This window comes from Lagenorhynchus albirostris, chromosome 8 (assembly GCF_949774975.1).
Source record: "Lagenorhynchus albirostris chromosome 8, mLagAlb1.1, whole genome shotgun sequence".
NCBI lineage: Eukaryota > Metazoa > Chordata > Mammalia > Artiodactyla > Delphinidae > Lagenorhynchus > Lagenorhynchus albirostris.
Window position 1 is genome coordinate 19,131,209 of NC_083102.1, and position 16,504 is coordinate 19,147,712.

General features: G+C 38.6%; 1 protein-coding gene across 3 annotated transcripts in view; it reads right to left on the minus strand.

Moving 5' to 3' along the window:
- The window catches only part of EXOC4 (exocyst complex component 4), an 815,814-nt gene that overhangs the window by 424,929 nt on the left and 374,381 nt on the right, over positions 1-16,504 (minus strand). For all 3 annotated transcript variants that reach the window (XR_009541913.1, XM_060156642.1, XM_060156644.1), the window contains exon 10: positions 4,594-4,690. Coding sequence is in view for 2 of the 3 variants with exons in the window: in XM_060156642.1 (XP_060012625.1) it covers positions 4,594-4,690 (97 nt within the window). In the remaining variant the exon portion in view is untranslated. The remainder of the gene's footprint in view (positions 1-4,593; positions 4,691-16,504) is intronic.

Here is a 16,504-nt window from a genome sequence, read left to right on the forward strand (position 1 = left end):
ACTACTTCCAAAAAGATGGTAACTGACACAGACATAATGTTATACCAAAGAAGCCAGACACCAAAGAGGACTTACTGTAGTATTCCATTCAGATGAAGTTCAAGCAAAATCCATCTATCTACAACCAAAGAAATAAGAACAATGACTACCTATGAGGGATGGCTATCAACCGTCAATAGGAGGAAATCTTCTGGGGCACCACAAATGATTTATATCAGTGTTTCATATATTGACCTCGGTCATGGTTACATTTTGGGACACATATGTAAAAATGCATACAAATATATGAAAATATATATGTAAGGATTTGGACACATTAATGTATTAGGTTGGCCGAAAAGTTAGTTCTGGTTTTTCTGTAAGATGTTCAGAAAAACCTGAACGACCTTTTTGGCCAACCCAATATGTCATATCCCAATAAGAATGAAAAAGAAAAGAAAAAAAGAAGATTAGCTTTCAAAATATGTACAGATTTTGAATTCATAGAGACCAATTAAGTAAAATACTTCAATATTCTTTCACTAAGGAGCAATATCCAAGAAACTTTCTGGCATTACACCTTTTTCTTCTTCCTATGTGTCAAATACTTTCTTACCTATTTACAAGGTGGTAGCTTACAGGAATAGGCTTTAAAGAATACTCAATGAGTTTAATAATAATAATCACTAAGTAATTAAAATTCTCCCAGGAGTACTGAAAACTACTCACTCAAGGACATCAAAAACTCCAGTATCTATTTCAATTCCAAAAGAATAGAAAGGGCAAACCCAGCATTTCCAAGTTCAAAACCAATGCTCTTACCAAAACATTAAATTAAGGTAATTAAAAATTAAACCTTCTCTTATGGTACTTCCACCTTGATTTTTTAAATCTGGTTGTTCTTGCTTCTCTTGCTTGAATCAAAGAACACTCCTCTCTCACTTATTAAATAACAAAGTCTCAAAAAAATACTGTGCTTAGTTTGAGGTTTCTTTTTGTTTGTTTTGAACTACAAAAGGAAAATTAAAAGGGTTTCTTGACCATGAAATGGAAAATATTTCACTTGCTGTATGACGTGTTTAAAAAAAAATAGTAGGCGGTATTAATAATTAAATGTTCAAATGACAATTACTGAATGTAAGAAAGTCGATAATGACCAAGCAAGAACCCTATAACAAAGTATGCAAAGCAGAAATAAGAGAACAAAATGGATGCGGGGAGGGGGTGTTTTCTGAGAAGCAAAGGAAAGGGTAAAATAAAATACAGAGAAACAGTGTAGAGCCAACACCCAGAAGGAATATAAGTTATTAAAGGGAGAGACCACGTTTTTCCTCTAGGTATTCCTATGTTATTTTTGACACCAAATTACATTATCAATTTAGGTTTCAAAATCAGATGTAAATGGGCCTCCAGCTGGATGGAAACCTATTTCATTGAACGCTGAATAAGCATATATTGGCTACTGCAGCCCAAGACAAATACATGTTCAGAATACATAAAAAGCAACACACCGACGATGTAAACATTTTGCTCTGAAAAGAATCTCTACAGTCTTTCATATGTACGCTTCCAATAATTTTAATTGATCATTAGAAAATTTAATTGATAATGAGAAGAAAATCTGCAACTAGAATATCAGCTTAAATCTAGGTCAAAATCATGGCAGCAGTCATGATGATTTTAGGTTTACTTGAGAATATAGTTTTAGTCCCATATTAGCTTTACAGCAGAAGCAAGCATGCCTTCTTTTTGCCTTAAGAGTCACTGTAAGGGTTAACTTATAATCACATGTACCAGTTACTGGCACAAGGGAAAAAAAAGGAAAATACAAAAACAGGAGCAGAGAAGAAAAAAAGACAGACAGTAGAAGGAACTCCATTGTAGAGACTCTAAAAATTGCTCTATGTACAGTCATGGTCTGAGTGTCTCTCTTACTCTGTGTCAGAAAGAAGAAAGTCAAAGCTGTAATGACACAGCCTTGGTCAACTAGGGCTTGACCTGGTCAGTGATAATCATGAGCACTAAACTGAAACATAAAAAAGGAATCCAAATGAGCAGGATTGGAAGAAACACTTCCATCCAGAGTTCTGAAGCTGCAGAGTATATTATAGAGAATTCCAATCATATATTTAAAGAATGTTGACCTCACAATTCAGCATCTTGTTAACTGCATCTTTTGATTAAGTATCTCTAGGAACGATACTGTCTTCCAAGGAAAACTTTCCTATTTTTGAATTGCCTGACTCATTAGAAAATTCTCATTATGTAGAGTCAAATCTCTCTACCATCCAACCAACTAACTAGCTCTAATCCAGATTTAGAAAACAACAAAAAACAAAACCACTTTATTTCTTTTAAGTGGCACATATATTTGAAATTAGATATCAAATCCTCTGTTTTTCACTAAGATTTTCAGTTCTTCCTCCTGTTTCTCATAAGGACCGTCCTACCCTTTTCTGCTAACTAGACTGGCTTCTCTTACCTCTCTTCACATTGTTGCTGAAATGTGCATTGACATGTTGGCTGGAACCGTGACTGACCCTCCAATTTACTCCATTAATATAAAATTGCCAGTTAGTTGCAATCAGTGTTCGGGCATATATCACACAACATATTTTGAAAATACAAAAGTAAGAGAAAGCTTAGAAAAAAAATTTATAATCTCCAAACGTTACTTAGTTTGAAGACTAAAAGCATTTAACATTTATTATATAAATTCCAAAGCAGTGACCCAAATGTGGGGTTTGAAATCTAAATATACCGCCACTCAAGTGCTTCACAGGCCTTCACAGGTCAAACAGTCTGAAAAGATAGCAATATTTTTCATAATTCTGAGGACAAGGAAAAAACCATTGTGTTTCATAAAAATGCGGTAAGACAGCAAAATTTCCTCCCATGCGTGAATAATGTATGACCTACAATGTTATTTGCTAGACTGTCTAATCACCAGCATCTTTCAAAATGTCTATATAAGCTTTAGCTCATTAAGAACAAACATGTATCGGTATAAAAATATCACATACCTGTGAACACTCACACTAATATTCTGCCAAATGCCAATGCACACATCAAACTGCCATGGGTGGGCCAACTTTTGTGCGTTTCTCAAGGATAAAAAATATTCGGAAAAGAAATACAGAATTACTTCACTCTATGACATTCATGCTAACTCCAATAATCAAAAACACACACGCACGCTATCTACCTATCAATCTATCTACCTAGGTAGATAAATATTACTATTAATCTATCTACCTACGTGATTAATTATAAATTAATTATAAATTAATTAATATTATATTGTATGTCTGTGTCCCCAAAGTACCCTTTTTTGTTGTACTCAAAAACACATAACATGTAATTTGGGCTTCCCTGGTGGTGCAGTGATTAAGAATCCGCCTGCCAATGCAGGGGACATGGGTTCGAGCCCTGGTCGGGGAAGATCCCACATGCTGTGGAGCAACTGAGCCTGTGCACCACAACTACTGAGCCTGCGCTCTAGAGCCCACGAGCCACAACTACTGAGCTCATGAGCCTAGAGTCCGTGCTCCACAACAAGAGAAGCCACCACAATGAGAAGCCCGCGCACCGCAACTAAGAGCAGCCGCCGCTCGCCGCAACTAGAGAAAGCCCGTGTGCAGCAACAAAGACCCAACGCAGCCATAATGAATAAATTTAAAAACACACACACATGTAATTTACCATTTCTTAACCTTTTTCAGGTGTACAGTACAGAAGTGTGAACTATATGCACATTATTGTGTAACATCTGTAGGACTTTCTCATATTATAAAACTGAAACTTGAGATCCACTGAATAACCACACCCCTTCCCTGCGCCCCCCCGCAAAAGTATCTTTTTAAAGGTATTCAGGGCTTAGAAGGTTTTTAAATGGAAGTATCACAGATTCTTATTTTCTTAAATCACAGTATCACAACAAACTGAGCATTTTAATAGATTTCATTCTCATCACTAACAAGTTTTATCCTTCAATATATAAAACCACATATTTGATTGATATTAATGCCTTTCAGTTTTTGTAAATCCTATTTGTTCAGAGACCTGCCAGTTCTCAAAGGATACCTGAGTCATTAGTTTAAAACAGACAGATCATGGTGCTGCTCTTTTTTCCTTAAAGGGCCAGTAAGTAAATATTTTAGGCTGTGTGAGGCATAGGGATTCTGCTGCAAATATTCAACTCTGCAACTAGAGCCCCCAAACTGTTATGGGCAATACATAAATGGATGAGCCTAACTCTGGAAATAAAAATTTATTTAGAAAAACAAGGGACAGGCTAAATTTCTCCTGTGGGCCATAGTTTGCCAACCCCTGAAATAGTTAAGGGATAGTGACAAGGAACAGGACAGGGACAGGGAGCAGTTAAGAAAGAAAATCAAATAAATGTATCTATGAAGAATTACTCCTGAAACCAAGTAGCTACTTAGTAGGGTTGACATTAATTTTCTATTGACGAACTTTGATTGTGAGGTTCTATAAAATGGAAAAAGTTCTTTTTATGACTTGTTTCAATGCTGACTGACCTACTGGCATTCAGTACATTAGCATAAATAATGAAAATATTGATCTTCAGTAAGTACATAGGATTTGACTTACCTTAATAATGGATGGAATATGACAGTAATATTTCTGGCTCCAGGTTTGCAGACAAATTTTGTTCCTCCACCTTCAATTAAGCTGTCATCAGGACCCCCTTTCAGAAAAAAAATAAAAGAGAGATTAGCTTATCAGAACTTTTGCAAAGAAATAAGCCTATCAGATGTATGTTACACTATCACAAGGAAGATCATCTTTGAAAACAGCTGCCTTTAATATTTACAAAATTATTTTATTTTGAATGACTTGATTCAGTCTTCCTCATTAAATAAGCAATGGATTCGCATTTTCACTCTGGAGTGAGAACATGAAGCACAGTAAGAATAACTATATTTAAAGAAACAATGCAAGGGTACAACCCAGTTAGGGTTAAAATTTTGATCTCTAATCACCACTGTCAACCTTGTACAGCACGGCACATGAAAACTTCAGGGGAGGGCTTCCCTGGTGGCGCAGTGGTTGAGAGTCCGCCTGCCCATGCAGGGAACGCGGGTTTGTGCCCCGGTCCGGGAAGATCCCATGTGCCGCGGAGCGGCTGGGCCTGTGAGCCATGGCCGCTGAGCCTGCGCGTCCGGAGCCTGTGCTCCGCAACGGGAGAGGCCACAGCAGTGAGAGGCCCGCGTAACACACAAAAAAAAAAACTTCAGGGTAAGAAGTGCCGTTCAGGCTTGTCTAGGGCTCGAAAGGTTGCAGCAGAGGCCCACATGCACCTAACCAAGCATATTTCATCAAATCTAAGACCTCACTAATTGTAAGATACACTATCGTTGTAAGAAACACTAAGAAAAAAAAATCCTGCTAACTAAAGTATGCAATGCTTCCTTATTATTTGGAATCTTTTTTTTTCTCTTATTGAAAAGTTCTTTACAGCTTAAATATACAGAACTAGGTTAAATAATTCATAAATAAGTAAATTTAAGGATTTATTAAGGTTTTTAAGATAAAGAGGTATTTAGCCAAAATCTCTCATACACATATAATAAGGAAACCTAAGAAAAGTGAGTTGGTTAAGGTGTTCTTAAAACTAGTTAATATTCAGAGTGCAGCTCTTCTGAATAGCTCAGAGTTGTCACTATCTTTGTTTTCTAAACAATTTCACTAAGTGGATTTCTTGAAGGAGTACATCCAGTATTTTACTCCAAGCTGCTGATACCAATTCTGCAAGGTTTAATGTTGACATGTTCTTGATACTATTAGAAGGTTTAAAGAGAAGGTGTTCTTACAACAACCAAGATTAATACTCTTTCGTCAAATGGTCCTTAAGAGGTTCACTAATTGAAATACTGAAGGGTCATGATGTGAAGAATAACCACTCAGCTCACACGTACTGAGGCAAAAACAACTCATTATGACTATCTTCCGGTCGATAGCCATTAAGATGTCACTGATTTAAGATATATCCTAATTTCAGAGTTTAGAACGTGACAAATGTACATCCTGGGGTGTTGGGAGAAATTCTCCCCCGCCCCCCGCCTTCATGTTTCTATGCATTAGGATGAAGCTCAATTAAAGTAATCCCTGGCCTCTGTCCATCTCTTACCCACTCAAGGGAAGTGAACTAACTCCTTTGGTAAAATTGAGAAGAAAAAGTGGGGCATGCAGAGCTCAGCAACCCCCTTATTCCACTTTAGAAACCAGAATGCCTGTACAAAGTCAGCATTGTCTCACCAAGTTTAGCAATGAAGGTCCTACCTTGTCAGAGAAGGATAAAGTGGTCCAGTACCTTCTGTAAGTAAGTACATTTGTCTAATTTTGATTTTCAGTCAGCAAACTCATCTGGCTCTCTTAACTAGGCTACATCCTTCAGTCTAGATTATATCAACATAAAAGTGGTATTTCATCTTCCATTTACTTACTTATATTATTTCATAATAGTGTCAGAACTCGGACAGGAAAGGTAGATGCTATTTAATAGACTTTCTCAAAACCCTAACAATCTACACTTACAATACTGCATTTATTTTTGCTAAATTAAAGCTTCTTTTTAATTATAGTTCTCTGCATGACACCAAACATAAATCTCACCTGATATATTATCTGCCTTAATGGTCTCTGAGGTGTCTTGGAAATTGACTGATAAAAACATGTGAAGCTTTAGAAATCCATAGCCTGGATCATCAAGACTTCTCAGAGGCATCAGAGTCTAGACAAATCCCACTTGGCTCAGTCGTTTCCACCAACTAATCAAAGGATGGCTTTTCTTAAGAAAAACAGAAACTGTAATGGCATGTACAGCTCTAGATTCAAAATCATGAGCTGTTTGTTCTCATTTGGAAAAAAATCCTCTTGTATTATTATATTTGCATTGGAGATATCAGCGTTCTGCTAAGTCAGTGATTTTTGCTCAGTTAAAAGGAAAGCGAAAGGAGAGCATCAACACTACAACAGGCACTACTCCTTTAATAAAAATCTTCCTCAAAAGGTCACATGGTATGGTTACAAACAAAAAATAAAGAATAAAAATAACTTCTTTACTAACACTTCTCTTCCTAAGATCGTAAAATCGAGTCAGAATTGAATCACCAAGGAAACGTGCACATGTGTCCAAGAAATCAGGTTATATTCTGCACTCCAGGAACAACATAAATGACTTCCTACAAAATACATAAATCTACACACAAGAAATAATGCACTTCATCTACTCAGTATGAGCACATCTTTAAAGGGCAGATGAGCTGGACTGCATGGTCTCTAATGGCTTCTAAAAATGCTGAAGTTTTCTGATTTTAGATACTCAATAATTAAATACAGGCCTGACTACCCCAGCTCCAAACTCGCATCTTCATGCACACTGAACACACTGTATGCATGACCACCTCAATGCCTTGGTCCACACTGGACTCTATCCGGGGAGACCTCTCCGCTCCTACCATTCCTTTAGGGCCCAGGTCTACACCTAAACTGTCAAGTGCCCCTCTCCCAATGTCCAAAACTCCATTAACAGTGACTTCATAAAATAAACCATATAACCTTCACATAGGTCTTTTCTGTTACTGTCACTTGTTTTCTAGTTCTTATGTAACCTTCTCCCCACTTGGAATGTAACATCCCAGAAAGTACTTATAAAAATATATATATTTGGTGAATGAAGGAAGGAAGAAACGATGACCTAACTCAGTAGAATGTTATTAGAATTAGATGAGAAACTACATGTGCAAGTCCTTGGTGAACTGCCAAGAACCTAACAAATGTCAGCAATGCTCTCTGTATCCCTAAAGGCTTACAGCTAGTAGATGTGCTTCGTCAACTTTTGTTGATGACAATCACATGGGGAACACAGATAACAAAAAATAAAGATGCAAAATACCAAAAAGAAGGCACAACAGCCACTAGAAATGTCAGTGGGAGGAAGATTTGGCTGTGAAAATAAAGGCATGATGACAACGCATCAAGCTAGAAACTAATAGTTTCATTTGTTCTAAATCTGTGTTAGCTACATACAGGCTATTACCGAGTCACACAGTACGGTTAAACTAATTAAAAAGTAAAGATTGGGGCTTCCCTGGTGGCGCAGTGGTTGGGAGTCCGCCTGCCGATGCAGGGGACGCGGGTTCGTGCCCCGGTCCGGGAAGATTCCACATGCCGCTGAGCGGCTGGGCCCGTGAGCCACGGCCGCTAAGCCTGCGCGTCCGGAGCCTGTGCTCCGCAACGGGAGAGGCCACGAAGGTGAGAGGTCTGTGTACCGCAAAAAAAAGTAAAGATTGGGCAGACTTATTAAAAAAAAAAAAAAAGAAAAGAAAAGAAAAATTCCCCTTCCTACCTCAACCTACAACCAAAATTCCATCTACAGGAACCTTGTATGCTTTTCCAAGCCCATTACCAAGCGCCATCAACACTGCATTTGATGCGATTTCCTCTTCACAGACTAAGTCCAAATCTAGCTATAACTAAATTACTAATAAACAGCACCAACCCAGTGAAAACAGTGCTTGAAAATAAAGCTGTCAGGACCACAAGTAAAGGTCATGGCCAAAGATTGTACGGTCTGCGAGTCTCCATCCTCTGAGGTTTATTCTAGCTTTTCAATATTCTCCATGAGAAACAAAACTCGCCCCTCCTCACAGGCCTTCCGTTAATCAAGTAATCTGGGAGCTGCCGTCATGAATGTTCTTAGGGAACATGTTGCTCAGTCCTGAGAAGATCAGGGAATGGGCCGGTGCAGCTCCCTCCCCTTCATTCATCATGCTCACAGTAATCCCTGCTGTTCCAGGCCAGGTGACACGCACCAGAGAAAATGCTGAAGGATGATGGATGGCTGGAAAGAAAGGGGAACTGACAGCCATATTACAAGTAGAATATATATTGTTCAGAAAGGAGGGGACAAAATGCTCCAGTCATATTTCCTGGTCCTAACAAGGAGCACAATGGCTGACGGGCTCCCTCAGGTGACTGGCAAAAGGCACCAGGGCCACCCAGTGACTGTGGGGATGACAGCATCTTAGTGCGCACAGCCTGACCCTTCTTTCAGAATTTATTTACTTATAAGTCATTAGCTCCTAAACTTATATATTCCTTGATTCTTCCCAGCTAGAATTTGATGTAGTTTATAATTAACATAGTCATGTTAATAAAACACACAAAAAAACCCAAAGTCTCAGAAAGAAATGGAAAGGAATGTTCTCCCTGAGAGGACTACATACCGTACAGTGGGAAGAATGAAAAAGATTTGTGTCAGACCCCGGATCTCTATTTATTAGTAGTATAAGTATGATAAAAATATTTAAATTCTCTGAGTCTCAACTTTCCCATTTATAAAACACAGATTGCAATAAACTCTTTCAGAGACTTGTGGTGATGTTTAGGTAAGATAACGTACTCCAGGGCATTCAGTACAGAATTTGACACATGGTACATCTCAAATAAATGACTGTCTACTTTTTCCCTTTAGAATTACCAAGCAGTTAAGGATCTAAATGATCACACTCCTCTCTCTCTCTCTCTCTCTCTCTCTCTCTCTCTCTCTCTCTCTCTCTGTCTCTCTGTCTCTCTGTCTCTCTCTCTCTCACACACACACACACACATATATCATTGGAACATCAACTGAAAAAACGAAAGGTTCAAATTCAAAAAATGTTATACTTGCTACTTTAGGCAACATCATACTAGTCAATATCATTAGTGAGACCAATTAAAACACTTTTGTCTTATTTTAGGGTCAATAGAATTGCAGTGAAATTTTAAAAAATTGCTGAGAATACTTAGAGCCTGACAACAGGAAATTAGTCTTTCTCTTAATTTTTCAGTTAAAAATAATCAATATTAAATGTATAAATGTTAAAATTACGCATGCTCTGTGCCAAGAGCTTAGATGAAAATAGTATAGAATTTGATGGCCACTTTTGTTGAACCACAGAAACCAGTATGCCTCATCTGACATTTTTAATGTGTTCTGGATGTAAAGTTGGCCTTTCCACATAAAAAAGAACCACAGTGAAGGTGAACTTTTTTTTTTTAACGTCTTTATTGGAGTATAATTGCTTTACAATGGTATGCTAGTTTCTGCTGTATAACAAAGTGAATCAGCTATACATATACATATATCCCCATATCCCCTCCCTCTTGCGTTTCCCTCCCACCTTCCCTATCTCACCCCTCCAGGTGGGCACAAAGCACGGAGCTGATCTCCCTGTGCTATGTGGCTGCTTCCCACTAGCTACCTATTTTACATTTGGTAGTGTATATATATGTTCATGCCACTCTCTCACTTCGTCCCAGCTTACCTATCCCCCTCCCCGTGTCCTCAAGTCCATTCTCTACATCTGTGTCTTTATTCCTGTCCTGCCCCTAGGTTCCTTAGAACCTTTTTTTTTTAGATTCCATGTACATTTGTTAGCATATGGTATTTGTTTTTCTCTTACTTCACTCTGTATGACAGTCTCTAGGTCCATCCACCTCACTACAAATAACTCAATTTCATTTCTTTTTTTTTTTAAATCAATTTTATTTATTTTTGGTTGCGTTGGGTCTTTGTTGCTGTGCGCAGGCTTTCTCTAGTTGCGGAGAGCGGGGGCTACTCTTTGTTGCGGTGCGCGGGCTTCTCATTGCAGTGGCTTCTCTTGTTGTGGAGCATGGGCTCTAGGTGCACAGGCTTCAGCAGTTGTGGCTTGCGGGCTCTAGAGCACAGGCTCAGTAATTGTGGCACATGGGCTTAGTTGTTCCACGGCATGTGAGGTCTTCCAGGACCAGGGCTTGAACCCGTGTCCCCTGCATTGGCAGGCAGATTCTTAACCACTGTGCCACCAGGGAAGTCCAATTTCGTTTCTTTTTATGGCCGAGTAATACTCCATTGAATATATGTGCCACATCTTCTTTATCCATTCACCTGTCGACAGACACTTAGGTGGCTTCCATGTCCTGGCTATTGTAAATAGTGCTGCAATGAACACTGCGGTACGTGACTCTTTGAATTATGGTTTTCCACATAAAAAAGAACCACAGTGAAGGTGAACTTTTTTTTTGATTAAAGTATAAATAATTTACAATGTTGTGTTAGTTTGAAGTGTACAAAGTGATTCAGTTATATATATATATTCTTTTTCAGATTCTTTTCTATTATAGGTTATTACAAGCTGAGTATAGTCCCTTGTGCTATACAGTACGTCCTTGCTGTTTACCTATTTTATACATAGTAATGTGCATCTGTTAATCCCAAACTCCTAATTTATCCCCTTGCCCCTCACCCCCACTATCCCCTTTGGTAACCATAAGTTTGTTTTCTCTGTTGGTGAGTCTATTTCTGATTTGTAAATAAGTTCATTTGCATAATTTTTTTAGATTCTACATATAAGTGATATCATATGATATTTGTCTTTAACTTAATTCACTTAGTATGGTAATCTCTAGGTCCATCCATGTTGCTGCAAATGGCATTATTTCATTCGTTTTTATGGCTGGAAGGTGAACTTTTCTATAGCAAATATTCTGCTTCACAAATACTTTCTAAGGATTATGAAAATACATACAGGACTTCCTTGGTGGCACAGTGGTTAAGAATCCGCCTGCCAATGCAGGGGATGCGGGTTCAAGCCCTGGTCCGGGAGGACCCCACATGCCACTGAGCAACTAGGCCCGTGCGCCACAACTACTGAGCCTGAGCTCTAAAGCCCGCGAGCCACAACTACTGAAGCCCTCGCACCTAGAGCCTGTGCTCCGCAACAAGAGAAGCCACCGCAATGAGAAGCCTGCACACTGCAATGAAGAGTAGCCCCCGCTCACCACAACTAGAGAAAGCCGGCACACAGCAACAAAGACCCAACGCAGCCATAAATAAATAAGTAAATAAATTTAGAAAAAGAAAATGCATACAGTACCATAAATATGCAATTCCTGATTGCATCAATAAAGAGGGTTGTTAATTGGCTCTAGGAGCCAGCTGAATGGCCTGAGTTCCCTAAATTCACAGCTGTCACCATGCCAGAGGTGTTCATTTAGATTAAGTTCTTTAGCAAATGCCTGTTCTTAAAGCACAAATTATCATTATGGCTTAGTGCTGTTGCTGCTGCTACCAGCAGCACCAAACTTGTAACAAGGGTCTGTACATGAGCTTGGTGCTTGGTGCTAGATTAAGAAGAAAACAGGACTTCCCTGGTGGCTCAGTGGTTAAGAATCTGCCTGCCAATGCAGGGGACACTGGTTTGATCCCTGGTCCAGGAAGATCCCGCATGACATGGAGCAACTAAGCCCATGCACCACAACTACTGAGCCTGCGCTCCAGAGCCCGTGAGCCACAACTACTGAGCCCGCGTGCCACAACTACTGAAGCCCACGCACCTAGAGCCTGTGCTCCGTAACAAGAGAAGCCACCACATGAACAGCCCACGCACCGCAACGAAGAGTAGTCCCTGCTCGCTGCAACTAGAGAAAGCCCGTGCGCAGCAACAAAGACCCAATGCAACTAAAAGTAAATAAATAAAAATAAATAAATTTTAAAAAAAGAAGAAGAAGAAGACAAAATACTTATTCTTACCCTCCAATGACTTACTATTACAGACAAGTCAAGCAAATCAGGATTGGTGATGATATTCTACGGCTATTGGATCTGGGAAGAAAATCCAGGCAACAAGCCCCTTTGAGGAAAGGATCATCTTTTGGACTCAACTCTTACCTAGTGTATAATTATTATCAACAATACTTTTCACATACTGTTATTCATAGATGTAACTCTTGTGCCTAGAATAATTTCTGGCACATCATAAGCACTTGGCAAATGTTTATTAAATAAATATATGAATAAGCATGGATAGCACAGGGAACTATATTCAATATATTATAATAACCTATAATGGAAAATAATCTGAATACATATGTATGTAACTGAATCACTTTGCTATATGCCTGCAACTAACACAATATTGTAAATCAACTATACTTCTTAAAAAAATACATGAAGCTGGGACAAAGTGAGAGAGTGGCATGGACTTATATATACTACCAAATGTAAAATAGATAGCTAGTGGGAAGCAGCCGCATAGCACAGGGAGATCAGCTCGGTGCTTTGTGACCACCTAGAGGGGTGGGATAGGGAGGGTGGGAGGGAGACGCAAGAGGGAGGAGATACGGGGATATATGTGTATGTACAGCTGATTCACTTTGTTATAAAGCAGAAACTAACACACCATTGTAAAGCAATTGTACTCCAATAAAGATGTTTAAAAAATAATTAAAAAATTTAAAAATACATGAATAAGCAAATGAACAAACAGCAAATGAAAAGAATATCTCTTTTAGACCAATTGAATTCTAAGTACAAACCACACAGGACCAAGCAGTTGTATTTTGCATAGAGTTTGCTCCCTGAGGAATCCATGTTTCAATAAAGTGCTGAAAAAGTATATTGATTAAGATGTTATTTGTAGCAGACAGTCTTCCAAATAGAAACAAATTAGTTATTCCCACTATAAGTAAATGGCTTGCCTATATTTCAATGCTCAATTATATTTTATTCCTGGATAGCCTAATGTTGTATAATTAAGACAGGTGTAATGTATTACACAGGGAGTAAAAAGAAGGTTAAGAGGGGGGAAGGGGACTGATATTTATTAAACATTGACTAGGAAACTGGTGTTTGTATTCACTTAATCCTAATAATACCCCTGTAATATTATTACCTAACACAGATGAGGAAATGGAGACTCATGAGGGGCTTAGGGGGATGTGTTTTGCTCAAGGTCCCACACATGGTAGGTTCAGTATTCAAACAATTTGTTCCCAACTGTATATACTACAATGTGCTTAATATCATTTTATGGTCCCAAGAAATTCATAGGTTGAATCAAATGATGTAGATGATGGGTGACAGAGGAAATTTCTAAAATAGGGAGCAGTTAAGCCCTGATTTTACAGTGGTCTGACATGTAATATGCACTTTCCATGTAATCAACACTAAATACCACGGTTGGTTATCCAAGTCAAGGCACACAAAGCCTCTTTGACCAAAAATGTAGGTGAAGCTTAAGAAAAACAACATTCTACGGATAAAACGCTCGTGTAGACAATGATTCTGGAGGAAACACATTTAATGGTCCAACTGAGGCCAAAAATAACACTTTCTAATACAGTCCCAGCAGCAAGAAGCAGAACTCTACTTTCCCCCCTTTCTCCAGACTTGCCAGTAGAGGATATAAGGGGCCCTCTAAACCCACTCTACTGGTGAGGACTCCTTGGAGGTCCAGGAACATGAAGGTAGAAGAACAAGGGTTGGGACCTTCAGGGAGGGAACTCGGATAATCTGCCTGTATTAATACCTAAAACACTGATATAAGCTGATTTTTTTTCTGTTTCCCCTTTTAAGTAAAAAATTTGAATAGCCCTTCTTTGCTTCTGCTTCTACTGTTACTACAGGTCAGTTCTACATGTCTATTCTTTTGAGACCCATACAGCGTTTTACGGTTTTTTACTTTAGTAACAAAGGAAAAAGGAAAGATGAGGAAAAATGATTGGAAGTTTGGCACTGACATGTACACACTGCTATATTTAAAACAGATAACCAACAAGGAGAGCACAGGAAACTCTGCTCAGCAGTCTGTAATAACCTAAATGGGAATGGAATTTGAAAAAAAATAGATACATGTGTATGTATAACTGAATCACTTTCCTGTACACTGGAAACTAACACAACATTGTCAACCAACTATACTCCACTATAAAATAAAAATTAAAAAAATAGACAAAATACAGTGATACTATCATCACAAAAAAATGTTTTGAAAAGTCTCAAAGGTCTCACAATAAAATAAGCAGTTCTAGCGTGTAAATTTAGTTAATTTTTTTCTTTTAACATAAAACCTTGTTTGTATTTTTCTTTTCAGATTTATTGAGGTATAATTAACAAAACTGTAAGATATTTTAAGTTTACATTGTGATAGTTTGATACACATACCCACTGTGAAAGGATTCCTCCCCATCCAAAGTAACACAGCCATAGCTTCATATTTTTTGTAAGAACATTTAAGTTTCATTCTCTTAGCAAATTGCAATTATACCATACTCTTGTCTCTAATAATGTTGTCCTCTGTAATTCTTGAAAATACTGAAGCATGAATTTTGGGCTAATAACTTAATATGAACCCATAACTTAATATGAACATGGCAAACCCTGTGAGAAAAGCAAATGATGGCGGTGGGTTCTTTCGGTGCTCAAAAATTATAATAAAATAGGGATGACATGCATCACTCAAGATACCATTATTCCCTGTCTTAAGCACTGTCAGTCACTGCCAACTGAACCAGAATCCATGGGTGTTCTAAGCAGCCACAACAGTTGTAGGAGTTGAAACTTACCAACCCTTTGAAAAAGAAAAACCACATCTCTTGCTCAACATTCTACACTCATCAAATCCAAAACTAAACCAAAACAATCAAATAAACAAAACGCTCTCCTGGGCATTGTCACAGTACTTTTATCATACAAAATGAGTCTCTTAGGGGGGGCATGAAAAAGCAAAGAATTAGGAGTTCCTGATGAGTAAATTCATGCTCAATTTCTTTAGTGGGGTGGAGACTTAAGGTGAGTGGGGCTGAAATAAGCTAATCTTTGAAAGGAATGGGAGAAAAAAAACATTGATGAAGGAGTCCTTGATAATCCTATACTGCTGAGGGCCCAGGTGAGATGAAAAAACTGGAATTTACAGCAACAGCATATAATATGGAACATTCTAGAGCAGAAATAAGTATGGAGAAGAGAGACTTGGAGAGCCAGAGTTAAGGATTTACCAGCTGGATGTGTGAGAAGGCAACGGGGAAAAAAAGAGTTGAAGGTTCTGGTAAGAAAAACAATTCATGTGATTAACCACAGATGCGTCAAGGCTTGATAAGAAAAGAAGGGAAGTTTGAAAGAAACTTGAATAAAGTATATGGTAGAAGCTGACACTTGAGGGTCTCTATAAGGTCAAAAAACATTCGAGGCTGGAGTGAGAGGGAGAGATTTGAAAGGAACAGGAGGCCATAGAGAGGGACATACTGAGAACTGTTTCTGTCCTCACTTCCCCTGCGGTCACAAACACAGGAAGCCCTCCCCTGAATTAGAAATGGGGTGGTGAATGTGGGGGGCAGTTAAGTTTGATGTTTGGTAGTTAAAGAATTAGGCAGCAGCAAAGTTTGGGAGTGGGGGTAAGACTGAGTAATGAAAGAAAGAAAGGAAATCCCCGGATCTGAGCCCAGAGGGAAAAGGGAAGTTCCTTTTCGTTCTCCCTAGAGTCACTCATAGGTATAAGGTATAACGTAGGGGAAGACCATCTAAATTAGGGACTGCCCAGCGATGGATCATTGTGAGAAGGACAAACCACATGTGTCTTGAAGCATAAAGAACAGCAGAGTATGTGCATGTGCAGTATCTTATTTTTTGGGAATTTCAATGTGAGCAGGCTGCTGGGAAGCGAATAACTCATCTGAGTTTTGTTTCAAGCAAGACAAT